The sequence below is a fragment of the Lichenostomus cassidix genome, chromosome 7 (genome assembly GCF_008360975.1).
Source record: "Lichenostomus cassidix isolate B80296 chromosome 7, HeHo_3.0, whole genome shotgun sequence".
NCBI classification, from domain to species: domain Eukaryota; kingdom Metazoa; phylum Chordata; class Aves; order Passeriformes; family Meliphagidae; genus Lichenostomus; species Lichenostomus cassidix.
The window spans coordinates 36,776,619-36,804,352 of record NC_139488.1 but is presented as its reverse complement, the minus strand read 5'-3'; the positions used below and the strand labels follow the sequence as shown (position 1 = coordinate 36,804,352).

At 48.2% G+C, this 27,734-nt stretch overlaps 1 protein-coding gene across 3 annotated transcripts in view; it reads right to left on the bottom strand.

Moving 5' to 3' along the window:
* Nucleotides 1–23,346, bottom strand: part of GALNT13 (polypeptide N-acetylgalactosaminyltransferase 13) — a 43,964-nt gene extending 20,618 nt beyond the window's left edge. The window contains exons 1-8 of one of the 3 annotated variants that reach the window (XM_085067209.1): nucleotides 23,266–23,346; nucleotides 22,509–22,988; nucleotides 13,042–13,141; nucleotides 11,621–11,843; nucleotides 8,371–8,539; nucleotides 5,551–5,717; nucleotides 4,239–4,446; nucleotides 3,170–3,340 (exon numbers count right to left, since the gene is read on the bottom strand). In XM_085067209.1, the coding sequence (XP_084923335.1) occupies nucleotides 3,170–3,340; nucleotides 4,239–4,446; nucleotides 5,551–5,717; nucleotides 8,371–8,539; nucleotides 11,621–11,843; nucleotides 13,042–13,056 (953 nt within the window). In that variant the 5' untranslated portion in view covers nucleotides 13,057–13,141; nucleotides 22,509–22,988; nucleotides 23,266–23,346. The remainder of the gene's footprint in view (nucleotides 1–3,169; nucleotides 3,341–4,238; nucleotides 4,447–5,550; nucleotides 5,718–8,370; nucleotides 8,540–11,620; nucleotides 11,844–13,041; nucleotides 13,142–22,508; nucleotides 22,989–23,265) is intronic. The other 2 variants (XM_085067207.1, XM_085067208.1) reach the window with 2 other exon arrangements.
* Nucleotides 23,347–27,734: the final 4,388 nt, after the last annotated feature.

Below are 27,734 nucleotides of genomic sequence, written 5' to 3'. Positions count from 1 at the left end.
TGTCCATCCCCTGGGCAGGGCTAATTAACTGCAATCAACTCCAAGTTTAATTATAAGCTGTGGCTAGCACAGGTCCTTCCCATGAGAATTTTCTCCTGTGTTTTATAAACAAAGATAAAGTTTGGATGTTATTAAAAACAGTGTCTGGAGATTTGGACAGTTCAGGCCTGGCCAGTCAGGCCTAGGGGGAGGTTCCTGACTGACCAATCTGAGTGACCTCTGAAAAGTCTATATAAGCTGAAATCAAAATAATAAAAGCTCTCTTTTTTATGCCACGCTGAGAATCCGGGTCTTCTTTCTCTGCTAGCAGCTCAACAGCGACAATAAATTATCTATATATCAATATATTAATTATTAATATACCTATACGTATCAATATATTGATATAATGTCAAGATAACAATTAATAGATTAATAATATCAGGAGTTCCAGGAGCATTTGGAAAATACTCCCAGGCACTGGGGGGATTTTTGGGATATCTTTGCAGGGCCAGGATGTGGACTGATGATCCTGGTGGGTTTCTTCCAACTCAGGATATTCCATGATTCTAACACATTCCTACTATTTCACCTTGCATTTTCCCTGTTTTCTGATCCTGCATTTTTCCTAGTATTTCATCCTGCGTTTTGCCTCCCAATCCCTCATTTACAGAAAACATTTCCTGCACCACAATCCACATTTTTAGTCTGCCTTTCATTCCATCAGGGTTAAGGGGATAATTCAGGGAATGTGATGCCTCAGCTCCAGACCCACCAGCCAGCTCTTTTTTAGGAATCCATCCTCATTTTTTTCCATAAAACCCTTCTCCAGTAACACAAATCCCACACAAATAACAAATCCTATCTAAAATATTCCATGGTTTGATCATATGAGAGCTGCAAGTTTAAATTTAAGGAGCACAGGTCGGGATTTATCCCTCTTTTTTCTGGAAGAAGATTTGTTTGGAGAGGAGTTCATGTGGATCCCGTGGATTTGAGATGATCCAAAAGCAGAGTTTGGGTGCAGCAATTCCAGAACAGACATGGATATTCCGATTTCCCATCTCTTCCACTGATTACAAAGCAAAAAAGATGGATAAAAATGAGGTTGGAATGATGTTACAGGACAGGGAAAGTGACACGGAATAAGAAAAGAACTCAGGAATTTGCTTCTAAGTTGTGGGGTTAGGCTGGGCTTTACTTTATCCCAGTTTTTGGAATTTTTTTGAATATTCAAAGTGGTTTTTGGCAGATGCCAAAACTCTTGGTGACTGGGATGAAATGTTCTCTTTTCCCAGGATCACTGAGGTTGGGAAAGCATTCCAAGAGCCTCAAATCCAACCCAATCCTGATCCTCCAGGGATGAGCACTCCAAACCTCCCTGGGCAATTCCAGTGCCTGACCACCTTTTCCATGGGAAATTCCTCCTCACATCCAACCTGAGCCTCCCTGGCCCAGCCTGAGCAAGGAATGCACCCCTTGGCATGTAGAATTTGGGATTTTCCCCACACCTAGGGACTGATGAACGCCGTGGAGGTGTTGGGTTGGACTCGATGGCTTTTCCAGCCTAAATAATTCCATGTTTCTGGGATTCTCCGACACCAAAGACTGAAATTCTTGGATTAAAACCAGAGATTTGGGATTAAATCCAGCCTGAGGGGCCAACCCTTCCCTCTGCAGCTCCTGGGGACAACTGTGGCACAGGTGACACTTTTCCCTCTGTCCTCTTTTCAACCCCATTTCATCCAGAGAATCCCCCAGAATTCCAGCTAAAAACCAGTGGGGGAAAAAGAGGAATTGAAAAAAAAAAAACCAATTTTTTTTTATTTTAAGGATTTTAAGGATTTTAAGAGTCAATTCCATGTCTGAGTTGGGTTTGATTTTGATCCCTGCTCCATTTCCAGGGAAGGAAATAAGAACTGGGATTGCATCCCTTTGACAATTCCCTGTGCCTGGGAATGGATTTGGGAGAGATGGGATGGGCTGAGCTCATTAGGATAATTAATTTCCCAGTTAATTAATTCCCAACTTCCAGGCACACCTGAGCTTTCATCCAGAGCTGCTGGCCTGGGGAGGAGACTTGGGATCAGGAGGAAAAACGATTCCCTGGATTCCAAAACAGCCTCATCCTTCCCTCCTGTGCCAGCCAGGGCTTGCTAGCTTTTCCTGGGAATAAACCCCAAATCAGCCATTCCCTGATCCCAGCATTTCCAGGACAATCAGAAATGGGAATTTTGAAAGCAATTTTGAAAGGTTTTTCCTGCCCTTCCATCCCTGCCTTGCCTGATCTCCACCTGCCAGCTCCAGGGATCTGCAGCACTGGAATTCTTCCCAATTCCCAGATTTCAAACCGTTACATCCACTTGGAAAACCCTTTTTTATCCTTTTAGGAACTTTGCGAGATGAGCAAACATCCCACAGCCAGGAATTGATTCCATTTGTTCCCTTCCATCCTCAATTCCAATTTTGGAAAAGGTTTTGTTCCACTCTGTGATTCCAGCAATTCAATGGAAGAGGTCAGGATTTGCTCTTGGATCATTTTTCCCTCAGGGTGCTCAGTCATCAGTTCCATTTTCCAAGCAATAAACCAGGAATTTCAGGGCAAATCATTGGGATTCAATGCTCAAAAATGCTCCGAAATCATTTGGATTAGGAAAAAAATCAATCCTTTAAATTCGGAAAAAATAGCAATAAAAATCTGTTTGCAGAAAAATTAACAGAGGGAGCTGAGCAAACAGAAATATTTGGAATTCCCAAATGTTGGGAAGAAGATGGAATGGGGTTCCAAGCCATAAACCAGGGATTTAAGTGCAAATCATTGGGATTTGATGCTCAAATACACACCGAAATCCTTTGGATTGTGGAAAAACGAACCCTTTAAATTCCCAAAAACCAGGAATAAAAATCCATTTTTGGATTACGGAAAATGAACCCTTTAAATTCCAGAAAAACCAGGAATAAAAATCCATTTGCAGCAAATCACCAGAGGGAGCTGAACGAGCAGAAACCCTTGGAATTCCTGACAGAAGAATTCTCCCCCATTCCCATTTGGAACTGGGAAGAAGACGGAACAGGCTTTGCCAGCTCCAAGGACAGGTCGGGATTTGGCTTTCCCTGCCATTCTCACCCTCATCCCACCACGGAATTTCGGGAATTGGGGGCGATTCGGTGGGGAAAGAGGGACACTGACCTGACAGGGAGGGTTCTGTCCCCTTTCCTCCTGTCCATCTCCCTCTGGGGCACAGGGTACCAGCGGAAGTTCAGCTTCCAGTTGAAGCCGCCGTAGGTCATGTCGGAACCCGCCATGTACTCGAAGGTGTCGTCGCTGATCACGTCGATGATGGGGCAAACCACCGTTCTCCTGGAAAAAAACGGGAATTTGGGGGTTATTGGGGGTTTGGGAGGTGGGTGGAGGGGAAGGGGGATGAGGGGAAAAGGGAGGGAAAATGGGGAATGAGGGGAAGAAAGGGAGGAAGGAAGGGGAGGGGAAAAGGGAGGGAAAGGGGAGGGATGGGATGGAAAGGGGGGAGAGGGGAAAAGGGGAGAAGGAGGGGAAGGAAAAAGGGGGAGAAGAAGGAAAAAAGTGGGGGGAAAGGAGGGGAAGAAGGAAAAAATGAGAGGAAGAAGGAAAAAGAGGAGGGAAAAAGCGGGGTAAAGGAGGGAGAAAAAGGAGAGGAAAAAGGAGGGGAAAAAGGGGACGGAAAAAGGGGTGGAAGATGCAAAAAGGAGGGGAAATGAGGGAGAAAAAAGGAGAGGAAGAAAGGAAAAAGAGGAGAAAAGGGGGAGAAAGGTGGGGAAGAAAGAAAAAAGGAGGGTAAAATAAAGCAGAAAAAAAGAGGGGAAAAGGAAGGAAGGAAGGAAAAAGAGGGGAAAGGGGAAAAAAGAAATAAATGGAAAAATGGGTGAAAAATAGAAAAAAGGCAAAGAGAAGAACAAAACTATCTGAATTTCCATGAGTTTTGCAGGTCAGACAGAGAAGTTGTTCCTGGTAAAAAAACCAGGAATAAAGCTTCCTTTGGAGTGGGAGAAATCCACTCCACTTGGGAAAGCTGCTGCCCCATTTATTTAGAAACGAGATTTTGATCCAAACAGCAAAGACTTAAAAAGAAAAGAAAAGAAAAGAAAAGAAAAGAAAAGAAAAGAAAAGAAAAGAAAAGAAAAGAAAAAATCTTCCTTCCAGCTCAGTGAATCCTTTTCATTCCCGTTTTTCAGGGAAGGGCCTGGGGCAGATCCTCCTCTCCGGATCAGGGATTCCTCACCTGTCCTCCTTGATCCTGGCCAGCAGTGGCTCCAGCCAGCCCAGGGTGCACTCGCAGTGCGCGTCCAGGAAGGTGATCACCTGGCCCTTGGCGGCCGCAGCCCCGCGGAGCCGCGCGCGGATCAGCCCCGAGCGCTGCTCCATCCGCAGGATCCTCACCGGCACCTCCAGCTTCTTCACGTAGTTCTCCAAGGCGGCTTTCAGAAACTCTGACAGAGGGGTTTGGGGGGGGAAATGGAGGGAAAATGGGATTTCTAGGGAGGTTTTGTTCCCAGGTGATTGCACAAATTTCCTACTTGGAGCAGCTTGTGGGGGTTGGAATGAGATGAGATTTAAGGTCCTTCCAATCCAAACCATTCCCCGATTCAATGAAAATATCCCAGGAATTTTAAACTATTATAATATAACAATAATAATAAATATAATAATTAACATAATATAATATAATATAATACTATGTACTATGTACTATATACTAGAATAGAATAGAACAGAACAGAATAGAATAGAACAGAATATAAATATAATATAATATAATATAATGGGCAGGCTGGACAAATGAGACAGTGGGAGGTGTCCCTGCCCACAGTGCAGGGGCTGGATTAGGTGACCTCTAAAGGTCTCTTCCAACCCCAACTATGCTAGGATTCCATGAATTCCACCCTGAGAGTGTCCTTTTCTCCCTGCTCCCACCACATCCCAGCTCTGCCACTCTCCACAACACCCAGAACAAGCTGGACAAAAGCCACACTTCCAACCCTCCCTGATCTCCTGGATTCACTCCGGAAGGATCCATGGAATGGCAGATCCCATCTCCATGGGATTCCATGAATTCCACCCCGAGTGTCCTAGATCCCAGCTCTGCTGCGCTCCGCAACACCCAGGACAAGCCGGACAAAAGCCACACTTCCAACCCTTTCTGATCTCCCGGATCCGCTCCAGAAGAAACCATGGAATGGCAGATCCCATCTCCATGGGATTCCATGAATTCCATGCCAAGAGTGTCCCTTTCTCCCTACTCCCACCAGATTCCACCTCTGCCACTCTCCGCAACGTCCGAGACAAGCCAGACAAAAGCCACACTTCCAACCCTTCCTGAGCTCCAGGATCCGTTCTGGAAAAAACCATGGAATGGCAGATCCCATCTCCATGGATTCCGTGAATTCCACCCTGAGAGTGTCCTAGATCCCAGCTCTGCCACTCTCCACAACACCCAGGATGAGCTGGACAGCAGCCACACTCCCAACCTTCCCTGAATTCCCTGATTCACTCCAGAAGGATCCATGGAATGGCAGCTCCATCGGCAGGCTCACCTCTCTCGCTGGCGTCATCCACCAGCACGATCTCGGCCAGCAGGCGCGGCGGGGAGCGCGCGATGACGCTGTGGATGGTGCGCAGCAGAGTGCTCCACGCCTCGTTGTGGAACACGATCACCACGCTGGTGCTCGGCAGCTCCTCGGGGTACACCTTGCTCCTGCAGCTGAGCCGGAAAACGGGAAAAGAGGGAAAGGAGGAGTCCGATGGGGGAATGGAAATGAGGGGTGCGGCTGGGTTTTGGGGTGGGGAAGGGAGTGGGAGGAGGAGAGGAGGGGGAAAGGGGGAAAGGAGGGGGAGAAGGAAGAAAAGAGGGGGAAAAGGAGGGGAAAGAAGGAAAAAAGGAAGAGAACAAAGGGAGGAAAAAGAGAAGGGAAGAAGGGGAAAAGGAGGGGGAAAAGTGGGGGGAAAGGAGGGGGAAAGAGGAGAAAAGAGGAGGAGAAAAAATGGAAGGAAAGAAGGAAAAAAGGAGGGAAAAAAAGAGGGGGAAGGAGGGGAAAGAAGGAAAAAAGGAGGTGAAAAAAGGGAGGAAAAAGGAGAGGAAGAAGGAAAAAGGAGGGGAAAAAGGGGAGAAAGGAGGAGAAGAAAGGAAAAAGGAGGAGAAAAAAGGGAAGGAAAAAGGAGAAGAAGAAGGGTAAAAGGAGGGGGAAATAGGGAGGAAAAAAGGAGAGGAAGAAGGAAAAAAGGAGGGGAAAAAGTTGGGGGAAAAGGGGCAAACCCTGCAGATTCTCTGGGAGCAGAAACAATGGGAAGGAGGTCAGGGCACTTCCAAAGCAGGCTGAGAATTCATCCTTGGGGGAGAAAAATTCCCAATAATTCCTGCAAAATAACCCTGAGTTTATCTGGGCTTTTATCCAAACTGTTCCAGCATTTCCTGCAATTCCAAGCCACTTGAAACCAGGAATAAAGGGAATAAAAATATCCCCTCTGGAACAATTTTCCTATAAATAAAATCCTTTTTTCTCCTCCATGCAGGGATGTCTTGGAGGCTCCTCTGAGGCTGCCGGTGCTGCCAGGGAGGAAAATCTGTTTTCCATGATTTTAGCACTAATTAGGGAGCTGACAGCTCCTATTTTCCAATTATATCTCCCGATCCGAATGGCTGCTCCAAAGGCAGCTGCAGCCCACGTGGAAAACATGGAGAGGAGAACAAGGATTGTGTTTCTGGAAGGGAAATGCTTCGGATGTTCTCTGAATGAAGGAGAATTTCAACGATCTAGCCGTGTCCACATCCGTGAAAAAAATTCCAGTGTTTATGGATGTTTCATGGATCGACAGCAGTTCTGTGATTGGCATCAGTTATCCATGGAATTGGAGGATTCCAGGATGGTTTGGGATGGATGGATCCTCAATCCCTGCCATGGACACCTCCCACTATCCCAGGGTGATCCAACCTGGCCTTGGACATTTCCAGGGATCCAGGGGCAGCCACAGATTTCCTGGGAATCTGTGCCAGAGCCTCCCCACCCTCTGAGGAAGGAATTTTTTATCCCTCACAACTTAGAGCTGGGAAAAAACCCAAATCCAACATGTCCTGGTGCAGGACAAGTGGGTCAGGTGGGAATATCCCAAAATAAAGCAATTTTCCCTCCCTTGGGGGTTGAAATTTAGGAATAACAAATTTGGTCTCACATTGAAATCCAATCAAGACTTCCTGTCCTGTACCACTGATCTGAGGGAAGGACTTCCCAGACAAAGGAAATTTTCCCAGAAAAAGGAAATTTTCCCAGAAAAAGGAAATTTTCCTGGACATCCATTGCCACCCCTGCCCTGCTCCTTCCCAAGCCTGCTCCCCAGCCAGGATCACATCCCAGTGATTTTTCCTTTGGAGAATCCCCAAAAAGTCCAGCACCACCTGGTGCTATTCCAGAAATCCCAACATTCCTGCTCAGCCCTGGATGTTCCCAAGCACTGGAAAACACACAGGAGCCAATTCCAGCTGAAATCTGCCAGAGGAAATCCAATTAGGACGCCTGAGCAATCCGTGGAATGGCACTTGCAGCCTCACTCATCCAGAAAAGATTGAGGATGGATTTCCTCCCTGGCTGGAGAAAATCCTTCGGAATGAAGTGAGGAATTTCCCTGGGGAGTTAAGCCGGGTTTAGGGTTTAATCAATAGCTCCTAATTAGAGCTGGCTCTGATTAAAATCTCCAGCTTGGCCATTTCTGACAGGACCTGGGCAATGCAGGGACATTCTGTGATGGAAAACTCAGGATTGGAATGGGAAGCAAATGGAACTCTTTATGTGAGATTCCATTCGTGAGTTGGAATGAACAGGAATAAAATGGGAGACATTCCTGCTGGGATACAGCAGTGGGATGGGGATTGTGTGCTCACAGAATCATTCCCACAGAACTTGGAGCAAATTCCCTCTGGAGCCAGGCTGGAGAGCTGGGAATGTTCCCCTGGAGAAGGGAAGGATCCAGGGAGAGCCCAGAGCTCCTGCCAGGGCCTGAAGGAGCTCCAGGAGAGCTGCAGAGGGACTGGGGACAAGGGCTGGAGGGACAGGACACAGGGAATGGCTTCCCACTGCCAGAGGGCAGGGATGGATGGGAGATTGGGAATTGGGAATTCCTGGCTGGGCTGGAATTCCCAGAGAAGCTGTGGCTGCTCCTGGATCCCTGGAAGTGTCCAAGGCCAGGCTGGACAGGGTTTGGAGCAGCCTGGGATGGTGGGAAGTGTTCCTGGCAAAGCTGGAATGGGATGGGATGGGATGGGATGGGATGGGATGGGATGGGATGGGATGGATGGGATTGAAGGCTGGGATAAGATTGACACTCCCAGCCCATCCCACATCCCAGCATCCCCAGGATCTCACCCGTCCAGCCGCACGTCCGGCAGGCTGCGGTTGAGGGCGATGCGGTCGCTGGCCAGGAGGTTGAACTGGTTGATCTTGAAGAGCTCCTTCATCTTCTCCTGCTCCTCCCTGGGGATCAGCACTGCCTTGCCCATCTCTCCCGGCCCTTCCTGGTTCCGGGAAATCACGGCTGGAAAACAAAACCCATTCAGGATGTGGGAATTCCATACTGAAATCCATCCCAGGCTGCTCTGAGCCTCACCCAGCCTGGCCTTGGACATTCCAGGGATCCAGGGGCAGCACAGCTTCTCTGGGAATCCCAGCCCAGCCAGGAATTTCTCCCTGATTATTTGTTTCCATCAACTCCACAGCGAATCCAAGAAAATCAAGGATGGATTTGCCATTCCCATGACAGATCTCAGAACCCCAGAAATCCAGAATTCCAGATTTAACTCTCCAGGAGCAATAAATCCTGTCAGATTGCCATAAACATCCCTAAACAGATCATTTCCTTCACAGTATTCCTCAACACTGGAGAGCCAGGATTCAAAAAAAAACCCCAAAAGTTGCTTTTCAAGACTAAAAGCATCCAAACTCCTGGGAAGTTCTGCCAGGAAGAGACTTTTTTAGGATTTCTGGAGTTGTGTGGATCATCCAACCCACGCTGGGGGATTTTTGGAGCAGGGAATGTGCTCAGGGAGCCTCGAGGAGGAGCAGCTAAAGGGGGGCAGGGAGGGAATAAACTTAGAGTGGGGATAACTCAGCAGAGATCCCAAAAACTCCATTTGGGGTGGATGGGAAATCCTCTCATGGATCCTGGCTGGGGTTCCCATGGGAGAGGCTGAGAGGTGGAAAAGGGAAGGAGGGAAAAAAGAAGGAAGGAGGAGGGAAGAAAGGGGAAAGGGGAAAAAAGGGGAGAATGGGAAAAAAGGGAGAAGGGGGAAAATGGGAGAAGGGGGGGAAAGGGGAAAAAAGGGGAGAAGGGAAAAAAAGGGAGAATGAAAAAAGGGGAGAAGGGAAAAAGAAAAGGAGGAAAAAAGGGGAGAAGAGAAAAAAGAGGAGAGGAGAAAAAGGGGGAAAGAGGAAAAAAGGGGGGAAGGAAAAAAGTGAAGAAGGGGGGAAAGGGGAGAAGGAGGGAGGAAAAGAAAGAAGGAAAAAGAGAAAAAGCTGCACCAGGGTGGGACATTCCTCGTGCTTCAGCAGCTCCCACGGATGAGAAAATCGGGAATTTGGGAAAGCAGGAGCTGAATTCATGGATGTGGGAGGCAGACTTGGAGCAAAACAGTAATAAAAGTCAAATGCAAAGGTTGGAAAGGGAATTAAAATCAATTTTCCTGCTGTTTGTTGGATCAGCAGGGATGTTTTCTCTCCCAAGAGCCAAAAAAATTCCCAAGGATTAATAACTCTGCTCCTGGATTTATCCAATTACAGGAAATTCCCAGGACTCCTCTTGCAGTGGATGTTTTGGTGCAATAAATAAGGAATCAGTGAAACCCTCCTGATGCCACAGAGGAAGCAAAATTCCAACAAAATCCACTGGAAATTAGGGATCCAATTTCCTGGGTTTTGCAAGAGGAAAATCCCAAAATCCACCCCAAAATCCTCCCCTGCAACACCCAGGTATTCCCTAAATCCAAAATATCCTGTTGAGCTCCAAACCCTGGAGCAGCAAATCCCTGGGAAGAGTCTCAGGAGACTCAGCCCAGTTTGAGTCACATTTTCTGGAAAAAAATTCCAGCTTTTTGGTGATGTGAATCCCCAAAAACGAGTCCAGGCCCAAACCTGTCTCACCAAACCTTCGCAATCCACAACTTCTAATTAATCAGGAAAAAAAAAAGGGGGGGTAATTTAACAGCTTTTCAGCCATTTAATCCCTGAAATTCAGGTTGGATTGAAGAAAACATGAGATAAATCCGTATTTTATGGATTGACAAAGGGGTCTGGAATATTCCAAATATTCCATTTGAAACTGGAACAAGGGAATTCCTTCAGCTCTGGATATCAGAAAGTCATGCTGACTCCAGAGTTTTCCTGGAAAAATTTTCCAAGCTGCTTCATTGGATCTAAAATAACATTCTCCCTGTTTCCTGGTGTGTCCCAACGCGTTCCCTCGGGAATTCTGCTCCTGAAAAATCCCCTGCAGCTGATCCCTGATAACGGATTTGATAATCTCCAATTATCCCCATTTCAGAGCCAGCGTGGGGAAGGAAATGAGCAGAAAGCTGAGGCGAGGAATATTTCCCAGAGATATTTCAGCTTTCTATAAATTGCTGCTGCACGTGGAGAGCTCTGCGGCTCCTGGGGGAGGGTGGGAGAGCTAAATCCTGGGAAAATACATGGAAAACACTCATGGGGGTTGAAAAATCCTGGTGGGAAAGAGGGAAAATCTGGATTTTGGGCTTTTTGTTAAATGTCTGTGAGGAAAAATTGTATCATGATTGAGTTGGATTTGACATAGATGGATTGAAAATTAAGGAGGGGTTTAGGTGGGATATTGGGAATTAGGAATTCCTGGCTGGGCTGGGATTCCCAGAGAAGCTGTGGCTGCCCCTGGATCCCTGGAATGTCCAACAAGAAGCCCAAATCCAAGACCAAGAAGATCCATGGATTCCCTGAATTGCATCACTCACCACAGAGCGCTGGCTGAACATTGTTTGACATTGAAATTTCCATGGATATTCCTCCATTTACTGCATATTGTTTAGCACTGAAATTTCCATGGATATTCATCCATTTCTTGGATATTGTTTGACATTGAAATTTTCCATGGATCTTCATCCATTTATTGGACATTATCTGACACCGATATTTCCATGGATATTCCTCCATTTACGGAACATTATCTGACACTGAAACTTCAACCGATATTCACCCGTTCATTGGCCATTGCTTGGCACTGCCATTCCCATGGATATTCACCCATTTCATGGCCATCATTTGGCACTGCCATTCCCATGGATATTCACCCATTTCATGGCCATCATTTGGCACTGCCATTCCCAGGATATTCACCCATTTCATGGATATCATTTGGCACTGCCATTCCCAGGATATTCACCCATTTCATGGATATCATTTGGCACTGCCATTCCCAGGATATTCACCCATTTCATGGATATCATTTGGCACTGCCATTCCCAGGATATTCACCCATTTCATGGCCATCATTTGGCACTGACATTCCCAGGATATTCACCCATTTCATGGCCATCGTTTGGCACTGCCATTCCCAGGATACCACGGGCACTGACCGCCCTGGCTCGGCACTCACCGCGCAGCGCCGGCAGCAAGGACCTGTCGCGTTTCTCGTCACACTTGTTGCAGTCGCTGAAGAAGAGCAGCAGGAAGACGTCCAGGAGCAGCCAGAGCAGCGAGGTGGCCACAACCACCCGGCAGTAGCCAAACCTCCGCATGGCGCGGCCGGAGCGCCGGGAACGGCGGGAATCACGATCCCAGCGGGAATGGCCGGCGGGAGAACGGAGAGGGAAACAGCACTGCGGGGAGAGGGGAAGGGCAGCGGGATTTCGTGGGTGTTCAGCTGTTTATTGAGCATTGTTTGGCACTGAAATTCCATGGAGATTCCTCCATTTGTTGGATATTGACATTGAAATTTTCCATGGATATTCATCCATTTACTGAACGTTACCTGACATTGAAATTTTCATGGATATTCATCCATTTATTGGACATTGACATTGAAATTTTCATGGTAATATTCATCCGTTTATTGAACATTGTTTGGCACTGAAATTCCATGGATATTCATCCATTTGTTGGATATTGGCATTGACATTTTCATGGATATTCACCCATTTAGTGAACATTACCTGACATTGAAATTTTCATGGATATTCATCCATTTATTGGACATTGACATTGAAATTTTCATGGTAATATTCATCCATTTATTGGACATTGTTTGGCACTGAAATTTCCATGGATATTCATCCATTTATAGGATATTATATGACACTGAAATTTCCATGGATATTCCTATTCCTACATTTCTTGGATATTGACATTGAAATTTTCCATGGATATTCCTCCATTTGTTGGATATTGACATTGAAATTTTCATGGATATTCATCCATTTGTTGGATATTGACATTGAAATTTTCATGGATATTCATCCATTTGTTGGATATTGACATTGAAATTTTCCATGGATATTCAGCCATTTCCTGAACATTATCTGATGCTGAAATTTTCATGGGTATTCCTCCGTTTACTGAACAATATTTGACATTGCAATTTCCATGGATATTTCTCCATTTCCTGAATATTATCTGACACTGAAATTTCCATGGATATTCATCCATTTACTGGATATGGTTTGGCACTGGAATATCCATGGATATTCCTCAAGAATTTACTGGACATTATCTGACATTGAAATTTCCATGAATGTTCCTCCCTTTACTAAACATTATTTTACACTGAAATTCTCATTTTCCTTAAGGATTTTCTATTTTAATTTCCTGACGACTAAAAACAGGGGAATTTTCATCTTGCCAAAATATTTTGGACACCTCCTCATGACCACCAAAGATTCCTTGGAAAAGAAGCAGCCTGGGGTAGTGGGAGTGATGGGATTTAAGGTCTCTTCCCACCCCAACCATCCCAGGATCCCATGGCATCCTCTCTGGCTGCACTCTGGAATTCCAGGCCTGGAATCAGCGCCTCCCACTCACCATCACCCCCAGCATTCTGTGCCCAGACTGAATATCCTGCTCCAGCCATGATCCCAGAGAATTCCCTCAGCCCTCAGCCACTGCAGAATTGTCCAAGCGCCTGGAAAAGAAAAAGAGAAGAAAATTCCCATCATTTTTCCAGAATTTCTAAAACATAAAACAGTTTCTCACAATTCCAAATCTCTCTTTAATTTTGTCCACTTTTGAACTTCCTCATCCTAACCCCATCATCTCTTCCATCCAGGAGTATCCCAAGTGGGATTTTTCTTCCATTTTCCATCCCATTTCAATCCAAGTTCATCTGAGCCAACGGGATGGAAGAGCTGCAATGATTTAAATAAATTAATGATTGATTTAATTATTTCTGCAGCATTTTCGTCCTCAATTAATTCATTACCTCCTCGTTAATAACAATTTCCGTTATTCTGTCCTAGATATCCACCAATGGTTCTTTCCCGCTGAGGCATTCCTGGGAAGCTGATTTAAAATTCCAGGGCTGGGGAATTGGTTTGTCAGGATAACACAATCCATTTCCACCGCGGTCACGGGCAATGGTTCCATTATGGGAAGAAAATTAGGAAGGAAAAAACCAATTTTCCCAGCAAAACTGTGGATTCTCCAAAATGTCCAAGGCTGGGCTGGCAGGGGTTGGAGAAATGTGGGAGAGAGGAAGATCCCTGAGTTTTAAGGTCTTTTCCACCCCAAAGCATCCCAGGATTCTGTGATTCCATAAAATTCCCTCCCCCAAACCCCCAAAAGGAAGAAAATAACGTTTATTTTATCCCAAAAAATAAGGTTTCTTTTAACTGAAATTCAGCCCAGCAAGATTTTCAGGAAGAGGAGGAAGGGGAAAATCCTGAGGTTCTGAGCTCTCATTTCCTGGACTAAACCTCACTTTAACCCATTATTCTCAAAGCCGAGGGGAATTCCTGCCCCAATCCTGCAGCCTGGCAGGGCTGGGAGCGAGAAAAGCAGGATTTTGGGATAGAAACCAGGAGGAAAATGGAGAAATCTGCCAGCTTCTCCTAGGACTGCCATCCCAAAATGCTGTGCTGGGAATATCATGGAGGCTGCAAATCCAAGTGAACGGGAATTAGAGATTCCAAACCTTGGCTTGCCTTAATAATTGATTAAAATTAAAAGTTTTAATTAAAATTCAATTTCAAATCCCAATTAAAAATTAATGATTTTTGGATTAAAAATCCCAATTTTCTGCAGATACAAAGTAATTGTTTGGGATTTTTCCTTTTATCCCCCCACAGCCCCTCGTTATTCCCCACAATGACCAAGATTTCTTTTTCTCAGCAGTTCAAATCCATCACTGCTCTCTCAAAAACCTTTCCCAAAATCCCCAGAAGGTAAAATAAACATGGATACAGCAAAAGCCTCAATTCCTGAGCTGTATTTTCCGACCTCTGCTGGGAATTTCATTTTTTAGTGGAACTTGGGGTCATTTCTGGCTCTTCTGTGGGCTGAGAATGTGGGAATTGCAGCAATGCAGGGGGTAGGAAATAGAAGTCTGTTCAGGAGAAACTCAGAATTTTAGGGAATCCCAGAATTCCAGGCTGGTTTGGGTTGGGAGACACATCAGGGATTTTCCAGTTCCACCCCCAGGGACACTTCCCACTATCCCAGGCTGCTCCAAACCCTGTCCAGCCTGCCCTTGGACATTCCAGGGATCCAGGGGCAGCCACAGCTTCTCTGGGAATTCCAGCCCAGCCAGGAATTCCCAATTCCCAATCTCCCATCCATCCCTGCCCTCTGGCAGTGGGAAGCCATTCCCTGTGTCCTGTCCCTCCATGCCTTGTCCCCAGTCCCTCTGCAGCTCTCCTGGAGATCCTTCAGGCCCTGGCAGGAGCTCTGAGCTCTCCCTGGATCCTTCCCTTCTCCAGGGGAACATTCCCAGCCTTTCTGGTTCATTCCAAGAGGTCAAAGCCTTTCCCTTCCCAAAGGCACTTGCTGTCCATCCGGCTCAGCCCAGCCCAGCAGCTCCTTCATCCCTGTCACTCCTCAGGCTGATCACAGCTGAAGTGTCCTAATCCCTGAGCAGGACAGGAATAACCTGAGCATGGAAATTCCCAAAGGAAATCACAGCAATTTCCTCATTTTCCTCTCACTTCTTTCAGTGATTCAGCGAAGGAGCTCAGTGGGAATTCCAGAGCCCAGCGACACCCTGGGAATGGGAATGAATCTTCCTAATTAATATCAGAACGGGAATGAATCTTCCTAATTAATACCAGAACTCCTCTGACCTCGCTGTGACCTCGTTAACCTGCAAGACTCCAACCTGTATCAGCTGTCTGCATTCCCAGGAATTCCAGAACTGAATCCAGGTGCTTGCATCAGGAAGGACACAAAATCCAAATTATCAGTATGGATATCTTGTTCCCAACCAAAACAGCCCATTTGGTATGGAATGAAACCCAAACCAGAGCTGAACATCCTTTCCCACACCCAAACTGCCTTTAATTCCACCCTAAACCCACCCCAAACCCCAAGGAGGGCTTTGCAGAGCTGCACTGGGAAAGCTCAGAACATTCCCAGGATGGGGCAGGGATGCTCCCCCTCCCCCCGCCAGATGTGGCCACATCTGCAGCCAGCCCCAGCCAGCTGCAGCATCCAACAGTGGTTGCCTGGCAACAGAGAGGATGCTCCCCTGGGTACCGAGATCTGCCCAACCCCTCCCAGTGCGTCCCAGCTTCCCCAGCAGGTGCCCAATGTGGAATTGGGGTTCCAGGAGCTTTGGGATTTCTCCCAAGTATTTGTTTTCCTTGCTCCAAGTGGGTCCCAGTCATGTCCAAACCCCTCCCAGGCTGCCCAGTGCCTCCCAGTTTCCCCATCCTGTGCAGCACCTGGAACTGGGGATCCCATCCTGGATTTTTGGGCTGCAGGAGCTTTGGGATTTCTCCCAAGGATTGGTTTTCCCTGCTCCAAGGGGATCCCAGCCCTGTCCAAGCCACTCCCAGGCTGCCCACTGCCTCCCAGTTTCCCCAGCTGGTGTCCCACCTGGAATTGGGGTTCCAGGAGCTTTGGGATTTCTCCCAAGTATTTGTTTTCCCTGCTCCAAGTGGGTCCCAGTCATGTCCAAACCCCTCCCAGGCTGCCCAGTGCCTCCCTAACTTCCCCACTGGAATTGGGGACCCCAAGCCAGTTTTCCAGCTTTGGGATTTCTCCCAGGGATTTGTTTTCCCCACTCAAAGGGGATTCCAGCCCTGCCCAAACCCCTCCCAGTGCCTCCCAGTTTCCCCAGCAGGTACCCCCCATGGAAATGGGGCTGCAGGAGCTTTGGGATTTCTCCCAGGGATTTGTTTTCCCTGCTCCAAGGGAATCCCAGCCCTTCCAAGGAGCATCCAGAGATCCACTCCAGCCCAGGGCTGCCTGGCAGGAGGAGGAGAAGTGAGAAATTCCACACTTAAAATGTCCTTCCAACCCCCAGGAGAGAGGGAGAGAAATTAGATAATCCCAAAATCCCTCCCAGCCTTCCCAGAGCTGTGACCTCAGCAGGGCTCTCACTGCAGCTCAGCCACGGGAATGGAACCCAAAAATATTCCTGGGAATCTGTGATTATTTGCGCTGCTGGTTTGATTAAACAGCTAATTAAACCTCGGGGAATGAAACCTCCGGGAATGAAATCTCTGGGAATGAAACCTCAGGGAATTATCCACCGAGATGATTTCCCCATTCCTCAGCACAAACCTCACCAGAACAACTCCTCCTCCTCCTCCTCCTGCTGCTCCTCTCTTCCTCCCATCCCTCTGGAATTTTGGAGGGAAAATGATTCCCAAGGATCCAAGGGAACTGCTGTGGTTGGGTTTTGGAGGTGCATTTTCACAGGGATGAGTACATGTTTGGAATTCCCATTGCAGAGGGGAATTCCTGCCTTTCTGCTGTGTTTTCCAGGGATTCTCCTTGAGGATGGAAAATCAGCAATTCCTCACCCACAGCTCCTCTCCCAAGGAAGATTTGGGTTGGAAACGAGGAATTGGATCCTTGGGATGCCTTGGATCTGCTCTGCCGTGGATCCTGGAGAGGAGAATTCCAGAGGTTTTGGAGGAATTAATTTGGATTTAAATTCCTGCTGGTAAATCCAACACTCAGCACTCAGGGATGTTCCTGTCAATGAACACCCAGCGGCAGAACTGGGATTTTTAATTTGATTTATGGTGAATAAATGCATCCCAGGAGGGGAAAAACTCCCCAAAATCCTGCAGGAAGGAGGGATTGAGGTTTCCAGAGCTCAGTCTGAGCTGCTCCTGCCATACAGGGGTTGGGAAATTGGGAGAGAAATTCCCAGCAGGAATAAAAGTTTGGGTTTTTATTAAAAAAAAAAAACCCAAAACCCACAAATCTGGTTTTTCCTACTTAAAAAATCGGTTCATCCTCATCCAGAATTCCCAGCTTTCCCCTCTAATAAATCAAAGGATTTTTCTCACAGCTCTCCCAGGATTCACCACACTGAAATATTCCAGTGGAAGGGACCAAAAAATTCCACCAGGAAAGTTTCCACATCCCTTTTTTTTAAGGCACACCTGAATTTTAAAATAATATTTTTTAAAATTACTAATTTTTAAAATTCAATATTGAAATAATAAGAAATTCAAATAAATAGAAATTGAAACAAGTATATATTTAAATAAATATAGATTTTAAAATATGAATTAATATTAAAATTTAAATTACTAAAATTTATTAAATTGTATTTTAGGGCCAGATTGATCTGAGCCAACGTGAATAGAAAATAAAAACCCCCTAAACCCCACAAATCAGCATTTCCTACCACGAGCAGCTCATGAATTCACGTGGGAAAGAAAAAAAAAAAAGAACTTTTAATGCCAGAACTGTCAAACTCTGAGATCAATCCAGGAAAAAGCTGATTCAAATTTAGCAAGGAATAAAAAAAAGGGGGAAAAAAATAAAAAGGCAAAAAGAAAAGGAAGGTTGAGTCAGAGTTTTGTGATTCAGGAATTCAGTTTTCCCTGCCTCCCTCCTCTCCTGGAAGAACAAACTCCCTGACATCTCACACCAGCCCCACTCCTCCCCTGGAGAGTCATTCCCGTGACTCAGGAATTTCCGTGGGAAATCATGGATTCCTCTCATCCCACACCTCAGAGGAAAAGCTGCCCTGCTTTGGGCTGGCTCTGCTCAGGCTTTCCCCAAATTTTATCCTCCAGGCGAGGAAATGATGGGAAATTTGGGAAGAATTCCCCTGGATTTCCCTCCTTTTTTAAAGCCCTGGTGCTGTGCTGGCTTGAAGCACCCAAAGCCTGAAGTCAATTAAAATAAAGATTTAAAAATTCCCTAAATTTTAATGGAATTCGATAAAATCATGGAATGGTTTGGATGGGAAATGATATTAAGATGTCCATGGGAAATATCCCTTTATCCCAGGCTGCTCCAAGCCCTGTCCAGCCTGGCCTGGGACACTTCCAGGGATCCAGGGCAGCCAAAAATTAATTTGCACCTCTGGAAAATCCAAATTTTGGGAATTATTCCACACCCGACCATGAGAAAACACCGAAATTTTCTATAATTTAACCCCATTTCCTATAACACCTCAGAAGCTCCAAATCCTCCTCCCATCCCCTTTTCCAGGTTTTTCCCCAAATCCCAATTATAAAAGCAAATTAAAGGACTTTTCCTCACCAACCTCCCGAATTCCTCCTTCCCTGGCATCTCCCCTTCCCAAAACCTCACTTTTCCAGGGATTTCTCCCCCTGGAAGCTGCAGAGCCTCATTCCCATTGATTCTATTTATTCCCATTCCAGAGGTGGAGATCTCCCACATTCCTGGGAAATGAAAAGCACTTGAGTGACACTGACAGCTCGGCAGATCCCAGCCTGGAGTTTTCCAGGGAAATGGTGGGAAGAGCCAGAGAGAGCCAAGGAGCAGGGAAATCTGGGAATGGTGACATTCCCGAGGCTGCCAGAGCTCCAGGATGATGGGGATAGGGTGGGAGAGTTGGGGTGGCTGGGTGGGATTGGTGACCCTCTGGAATGCCATCATTCTGGGACCTGGGGAAGCCACCAAGCTGGGAATGTCCCCACGGAGCTGGGAATGTCCCCGTGGAGCTGGGAATGTCCCCGTGGAGCTGGGAATGTCCCCGTGGAGCTGAAGATATTCCCACGGAGCAGGGAATGTCCCCATGGAGCAGGGAATGTCCCCATGGAGCAGGGAATGTCCCCATGGAGCAGAGGATGTCCCCAAGAAGCAGGGAGTGTCCCCCCAGAGTTGTCCCCAAGGAGGTTTGCACATCTCCCACCCCACAGGGCTGTCAGACTGTCATTCTCCACATCACCCAACACTGGATAAACAACTGGACATTCCCACTGGATCACCACAAAACCCTGGAATTCTGAGGCTGGAATTCAGAGCAATCCCAGCTCTCAACCAGCACAACCAATCCGTGTCCCCAAGTGCCACACCCACAGCTCTGGGGACACCTCCCGGGATGGGGACTCCACACTGCCTGGGCAGGACAGCCTTTCCAGGAAGGAATTTTCCCAAAATCCAAGCTGAGCGTCCCCTGGCTGTTCCCTGGAGCAGATCCCAAATTCCCCTGATCTCTTTGCTCCAGGCTGAGCTCTTTCCCAGCTCCCCCAGGAATTCTCCAGCCTCTTCCCAGCTCCCTCCGTTTCTCCTCATCCCATTTGTGCTCCAAGCAGAATTCCCTCATTTTCTTTTCCATCCAACAAATCTCCAGAGAAACCAAATTTCCTCTCACAAAATCAGTAATTCTCACATCCCACTCGCTCCAAACCCCAAACTCATCCTCACAAAAAGACTGGAATCTGCTCCATCCATCCCTGTTTTATTTTTCCCTCATCTCCGTGTTTTCTGAGGGGAGCAGATTTGTTGGAATCCATCAGCTCTCACCGTGTGGGATTTCAAAATAAAACATAAAAACCCCAAACTTATTTTCCTCTGTGTCCATAAAAGTGCAGCCAAACAGAGCTCAGTACTGAATTAAATTCTCAATTCTCAATTCAATTCTCAATTCTCAATCCAACCCTCAATTCTCAATACTTAATTTTTAATTCTCAATTCTATTCTCAATTCTCAATCCGATTCTCAATTCTCAACCCTCAATTCAAATCTCAAATCTCAATTCTTAATTCAATTCTCAATTCTCAAAAATCTCAATTCAATCCTCAATCCTCAATTCAATTCTCAATTCTTAATTCTCAGTTCTCAATTCAATTCTCAATTCTCACAGATTTTCAGGCAAAATCTTCCTTGGATTCACCTGATGGACAAAACCCACTGGAATTTCCTTCCATTATAAAACCAAAGCAGAGATTCCCAATTCCTCATTTCCAGGCAATTCCACTTTTTTTCAGGAGCCCCCATTTTCCTATCATCCCCCAACGAGGCTCAGTTCCTACAATCCCACACTTTGCAAACCCCAAAATTCCACTAAACATCAAGAAAAAGGTAACTCCATCCCATTCCACACCTTCCCACGGACAAACCAGCCGGAATTCTCCTCGGGAACAGAATTTTGGGGGTGCAGATGGCTGGGAACAGCTCTGTCACCTCTCATTCCCAAAAAACGGAGCTGTTTTTGGAGCAGGTGGGAAGCAGGTGTGAACAGACGGAAAAATCCTGAACCCTGGGGGATGATGTTCTCCCCTCCCGGCTTCCTTTGGGCAAGAAAAGCAGATTTTTATACCAAAAAAATCAGCTTTTTGAGTGAAAAAAATGAGGGTTTTACTAAAAAAAAAAAAGAGTTTTTTTAACCCCCAAAAAAATTAGGTTGTTACTCCCCAAATAATGAAGGTTTTACACACAATAAAAGGAGGTTTTTACATAAAAAAGAGGGTTTTACACACACCCCCAAATGATGGATTTACACACAAATAAATGAGGGGTTTACACTCACAAAAAAAGGTTTTTAGCCTATAAAAGGAGATTTTTTTACCCAAAAAAGGAGTTTTTTACACAAAAAGGAGTTCTTTTACACAAAAAGAAGTTTTTTACACAAAAAGAAAAAGAGGTTTTTACACAAAAAAGGAGGTTTTTACACAAAAAAGGAGGTTTTTACACACAAAAAAAAAGAGCTTTTTACCCAAAAAATGAACTCTGCTGGGAACTCCAAGGTGGAAAACCCAACTGGATTTGTGCCTTAAAATGGAATTTCTGGGAAGGAATCACTTCCAAACCCAACGCAGGTGAATCAGAATTAACTCGGTTTTATCCCATCCCAAATTCCCTATTTCTATCCCAAAGAATATCAAAACCCAAAAGAAAGAAACCCAAAGAAATCAAAACCCAAAAGGATTTGCAGGAAAAGGCCTGACTGAAAAAAAACCACCAAAAGACAAAGCAGCACTTTTTCATTTCTATGCAATTTAAACTCTTCCAGTCATCCCCTTTCCAGGAGATTTGGATGGATTTATGGATAACACAACACCCCAGGAGCACCAAAAGTGCAGCACAATGGAAGAAAATTCAGAAATATTTGGGAAAAGCCAAGTTTGGAGGCCTCAGCTGCCCTTCACAGCCCAGCAGGCAGCAAGCAGTTAAACCCTCTTTGGCTCCGTCATTCCCAGAGTGCTTTAATCTCCCGCTAATCGCTGCTCCTGCTATTCCCAGCCCGATCAATCCCAGCCCCTTATCTCCCCACAGGAAAAAACACCTTTGAGCAGCTATTTTCCCTTCATTCATTCCGATTGATTCCATTTCTAATTGAAAACTCTAAAATTAACTTTATTTTCCATCAGCTGGGAAGCAGCTTTTGGCTGATTCCTGGGAAGAGCAGCCGGCATCCCAACTTTAGGATTTTCTGGGGGAAAAAATCCCAGTTCCGACCCCATTGCCACCAGTTCGGGTTGTCCTTCTCCTTATTTACGAATTCAAGTGGAATTTCAGTGGGATCATCTCTGTGTGAGTGCTGGGAAAAAAAACACTGGGAATAAACACTGGGAATAAACACTGGGAATAAACACTGGGAATAAACACTGGGAAAAATCACTGGGAATAAACACTGGGAAAAAATCACTGGGGGAAATCACTGGGAAAGACACCCAAAAAAAAACCTGGGAAAAACCACTGGGAAAAACCACCTGGAAAATCGGGAAGCAGCCAGGCTGAGGCGCTTCCAGGGAAACCTACGGTTGGGACTGACAGCTCCGAACATGATTCCAGGGAAACCTGCGGCTGGAATAACCCTAAATGAGATTCCAGGGAATCCTGACAGCCCAAACCATTATTCCAGGGAATCCTGACAGCCCTAAGTGCTATTCCAGCAAAACCTGCAGCTGAAATCCAGAGCCCAAACCATAATTCCAGGAAATCCTGAGAACCCAAACCATAATTCCAGGGAATCCTGCCAGCCCAAATCGTTATTCCAGGGAATCCTACGGCTGAAATCCACAGCTCAAAGCGTTTTTCCGGGCAATCCTGCCAGCCCAAAGTGCAATTCCAGGAAAAGCTAAGGATGAAACAGACCAAACGGCGCTCCGTCCTACCGTAAGCAGCTTCGGCCCGCGGATTTCCAGGGATATTTGGATCCTGGGTTTTTGGATTTCCTGGGTTTTTGGATTTCCTGGATCTTTGGGCTCGCAGCGCAGCTGAGCTGGGGTCGCTGGGGTGTTCCGGGATTCAATCCTGGCGTGTCACCGCGCTGTCCCCGGGCGGGCCAGGCTGTGTCACCGCCGCTGGCCCCGGGCTGTGTCACCGCCGCTGTTCCCGGGCTGTGTCACCGCCGCTGGCCCCGGGCTGTGTCACCGCCGCTGTTCCCGGGCTGTGTCACCGCGCTGGCCCCGGGCTGTGTCACCGCCGCTGTTCCCGGGCTGTGTCACCGCCGCTGGCCCCGGGCTGTGTCACCGCGCTGGCCCCGGGCTGTGTCACCGCGCTGGCCCCGGGCTGTGTCACCGCGCTGGCCCCGGGCTGTGTCACCGCGCTGGCCCCGGGCTGTGTCACCGCGCTGGCCCCGGGCAGGCTTATCCCTGATTAAAAAAAGCTCCTGGAAGCGGCAGGAAAGGCGGCGGAGGGAGGAGGGCGGGGAGAGCAGCGGAGCGAGGGGATAACCGGGGAGGGATAACGGAGCTGCGGGAATGGGGATTGAGGGAATACCGGGAAGCGATAACGGAGCTGCGGGAACGGGGATTGAGATCCCCGGGAAGCGATAACGGAGCCGGGGCTGCAGGAATTGGGACTGAGATTCCCGGGAAGGGCTAACGGAGCCGGGGCTGCAGGAACGGCACAGACCCCACCCGCTCTTACCTGCGGCGGAGCTCCGGGCTCAGCACCGCCCGGGGGAGCTCAGCACCGGCAGCCCCGGGGGTTCAGCACCTCCAATCCTGGATGTTCAGCACCACCCGTGGACGCTCAGCACCACCCTTGGGGGGTTCAGCATCCCCCGTGGAGGTTCATCGCCACCCCCGGGGTGCTCAGCAGTGCCCGCAGCTCTCTCAGCCCGGCCCGGGGCGCTCAGCGCGGAGCCAACACCCTCCTGCCGCTCGCCATGGCCGGGCCGAGCGGCTCCGGGAGCAGCCCCGGCAGCAGCCCCGCCTCGGCCGCGGTGCCGCCGCTCCCGCGATGCTGCGGCTCGGCCCGGGGGCGGGCGGGAGCGGGCAGGGATGGAGGATGGAGGATGGAGGAGGGATGGATGGAGGGAAGAATGGAGGAAGGGCCGGGCAGGTGCCGCCGGGGGAGGGCAGGGGAGGCGGGGATGGGGCGGGGATGGAGGGATGGAGGGATGGAGGGATGGAGGGATGGGGAGAGCGGAGGGATGCGGGGATGGGGATGCGAGCAGGGAAACAGGGATGGGGGATGTGAGGGGTTCGGGGGATGCGGGAAAGGGCGGTGAGAGCAGGGGGTCGGGAGAGGGAACGGGGCGGTGAGGGGATCGGGAGTGTGGGATGGAGAGCTGAGGGGAGCAGGGGAAGGCTGAGGCACTGAGAGGATTTGGGAATGAGGGGAAGGGGTGATGAGGAGGGCAGGGAAAAGCGGAATGTGGGATGGACACTGGGGGAGCGCAGGGAATTCAGGCAGAGCCACCGGGGCACAGCAATCTCCCCACACTCCAGGCGCACCCCAAAGCAGCTTTCCCATCCCAAAGCCCTTTCGCATTCCAGCAGGGATGGGAAATTCAGGGATTCACTCCCGGCAGTGCCAGCGCCTCCACCTCTGCTGCCAACTCCTTCGGCTGGAGGGAATTCCCTGGCTTTGGGGAGGGAAAGGCAAAGCTGCTCATCCTCTGCCCGGCGGGGGTTGGGGGATAAATCCCAGAATCCTGGGATAGTTGGGCTGGGAAAGGACCTTAAAGCCACCCCACTCCATGGCAGAGACACTTCCCACCATCCCAGGCTGCTCCAAGCCCTGTCCAGCCTGGCCTTGGACATTCCAGGGATCCAGGGGCAGCCACAGCTTCTCTGGGAATTCCAGCCCAGCCAGGAATTCCCAATTCCCAATCTCCCATCCATCCCTGCCCTCTGGCAGTGGGAAGCCATTCCCTGTGTCCTGTCCCTCCATCCCTTGTCCCCAGTCCCTCTGCAGCTCTCCTGGAGCTCCTTCAGGCCCTGGCAGGAGCTCTGAGCTCTCCCTGCATCCTTCCCTTCTCCAGGGGAACCTTCCCAGCTCTCCCAGCCTTTCCAGGAAGTTTTCTCTTGGATTCAGGGATCCCTGCACGCCTTTTCCTCTCCTCTCCGTGTTTGCCCAGCCTCGGCAGTGCCAGGAACTCCTGACTTCCAACATTTGTCATTTCAACAGGAATTTATTCTCTCTTACCTGAAAACTTAACTCCCAAACGGAAGTTATTTGATCCAAGAAACCTCTTGGGTTTTGTTCTCTTTGGGTTTTGTTCCTCGTAGAAAAATGAAGAATAAAGCCATTTTTTTCCGTGGGAAAATAAGCAATGAAGGCATTTTTTTCCTCTATAAAATAAGAAAAAAAAATAAGGGAAAAAAAACCTAACAAAACTCCCTTTTTTTCCTCTATAAAATAGATGATCAAAGCATTTTCCCCGAATTAAAATATCGACTCCATTATTTCAGGGCCTCTTTCTCTTCCCAAAATTCCTCGGAGTTCCCCACCTCCCTCGGTGCAGGTGGAGGGAAGGGTTAAAGGATTCCCGAGGAAAGCTGGAATTCAGCATTCCCTGCATCCCTGAGGATGAGCCAGGCAACTCCTCTGCATTGCAGCTCTCTCCTCTCCAGCCCTGCGATGGAGAATTCCCAGGAAATCATGGAATATCCTTCCCTCCCCAGGTCGATGCTCACAGGAAGGACTTTGCTCCCAGTGGGAAATCACAACCCGAGGAAATCCTGATCCAAACAATCCTCAAAAACGGGGGAGAAACAGCAAAATTCCATCACTGGATTATTAATTTCATCCTAATCCCAACCCTTCGGGAGAAAATTTCCCCTTTGGGAAAATCTTTCCAGTTTTCCATGGAAGGGCTTGGAAATAAATGGGGAAAAGCCCCTGGAATGGGCTGAGCTTTGAGGTCACTTCCCAAAAAATTCCAGGATTCTGGGATGCAACAAACATGATTTGCCTTCTGTGTCTGGAAGTGAAGGGATTTGTAAATTGGGGTTTTTTCTGGGTAGGAAAAAGTAAAGTTTTAGTTGGAAAAAAAATTCCCATTAAAAAAAAAATCCTTGGATGAGTGGAGATGGGAGTGGCTTTTGTGTAGAAACCCAAAATCCAAGTTTTGCTGGAATTAAAAGCTGCCAGGAATCAGGAAAAAAAAATAAAAAAAAATTTTAAAAATCAAAATGGGACGGGATGGGATAATGGGATGGGATTTAAAGTCCCTCCCTCCATCCCAAACCGTTCCGCAATTCCATGATTCCAGCCTGTTTGCTCACTGCCGGGGATCTGAAGCTCCAGGAAGGGAGCAGAGCTCGGCAGTGACAGAAATCCCTCAAATCCCAGCATTTCAGGAATGGGATTTCTGGCCCTGGAAAAGGGAAGCGCTGGAGCTCAGGCTGTGTCCTGCTCCGTGCTCCCCAGGCTCATTCCCTGTCCCTCATCCCGTGCCAGGAATCTCCGCTTCCAAAGCTTTTCAGGGCTTTTCCCACTGGAAAAATGAAACAGAATTTCCTTCCCAGCGCTAATCCCATTGCCGTGTCCCTATATCCCGAGGTGTCACTAGGTGTCACTGCCAGCCCGGCGATCCGGGAGTCACCGGGAAACGGCTGGGAGGGGTGGGACAGGGAGCGGGAATGGGATCGGGATGGGAGGGAAAGGGAGCAGGGAATGGGATCGGGATGGGAGGGAAAGGGAGCGGGAATGGGATCGGGATGGGTGGGAAAGGGAGCGGGAATGGGATCGGGATGGGTGGGACAGGGAGCGGGAATGGGATCGGGATGGGTGGGACAGGGAGCGGGAATGGGATCGGGATGGGAGGGAAAGGGAGCGGGAATGGGATCGGGATGGGTGGGAAAGGGAGCGGGAATGGGATCGGGATGGGTGGGAAAGGGAGCGGGAATGGGATCGGGATGGGAGGGAAAGGGAGCAGGGAATGGGATCGGGATGGGTGGGAAAGGGATGCGGGAACAGGACTGGGATCTGTGGGAAAAGGAGGGATGAACGGGACTGGGATGTGTGGGATAGTGAGGGATGAACGGGACCGGGATGTGTGGGAAAAGGAAGGATGAATGGGATCAGGATGTGTGGGATAGGGATGGAGGAAACAGGGCCGGGATCTGTGGGATAGGGACAGGGAATGGCATCGGGATGGGTGGGAAAAGGAGGGATGAACAGGACTGGAATGGGTGGGATAGGGATGGGGGAACAGGACTGGGATGTGTGTGACAAGGAGGGATGAATGGGATCAGGATATGTAGGAAAGGAATGCGGGAACAGGACTGGGATCTGTGGGAAAAGGGGGAGTGAACGGGACAGGGATGTGTGGGATAGGGATGGGGAAACGTGACTGGGATGTATGGGATAGGGAGCAGGGAATGGGATCGGGATGGGTGGGGAAAGGAGGGATGAACGGGATTGGGATGGGTGGGATAGGGAGGGATGAATAGGATTGGGATGTATGGGGTAGGAAGCAGGGAATGGGACTGGAATGTGTGGGGTAGGGAGGGATAAAGGGGATCAGGATGTGTGGGACACAGGAGTAGGGAACAAAAGCCTTCCAGCCTCCAACGATCCCCAAATCCAGCGGGAACAGCAGCAATCCCTGAGCAATCCCTGAGCAATCCCTGAGCAATCCCTGAGCAATCCCTGAGCAATCCCTGCCAGACTCTGCACCCCCTGGCACTGCCCTGCCCAGAATCTCCACTTCCCACTGGATTTTCCCACTGCAAAGATGAAATACAATTCACTTTCCCATTCCAGCTGCCAAATCCCGAGGATTAAAGCAACGACAGGGACATCCAGGGGTTAAATCCCACCTTCATCCTGCCCTGAAATTCCAGTGGGGAGCAAGGAAAACCCCTCAGGAGTGCTGCTCTGACCCAGGCGACTCCTGATATTGTTCCCTTATCCCGGAAAGCCAATAAAGATGGGATTTTGGTGGGAAAGGGATGGTGTTTTCCATGATTTTCCCCTTTTTTGGGTGCATTTGGGCACAGCCACCACAGGGCTGCAATGTCCCCTGCTAACTCAGGCCTAACTCTGCTCAGGGCAGCGCTTGCCAGAAAATATTCAAAGTTTCAAATATTCAGAGTTTAGGATTCACAAAGGATTAATCCATGGAAAAACAGTTTTTTCCTGTCCTAATTTAGGGATGGGAA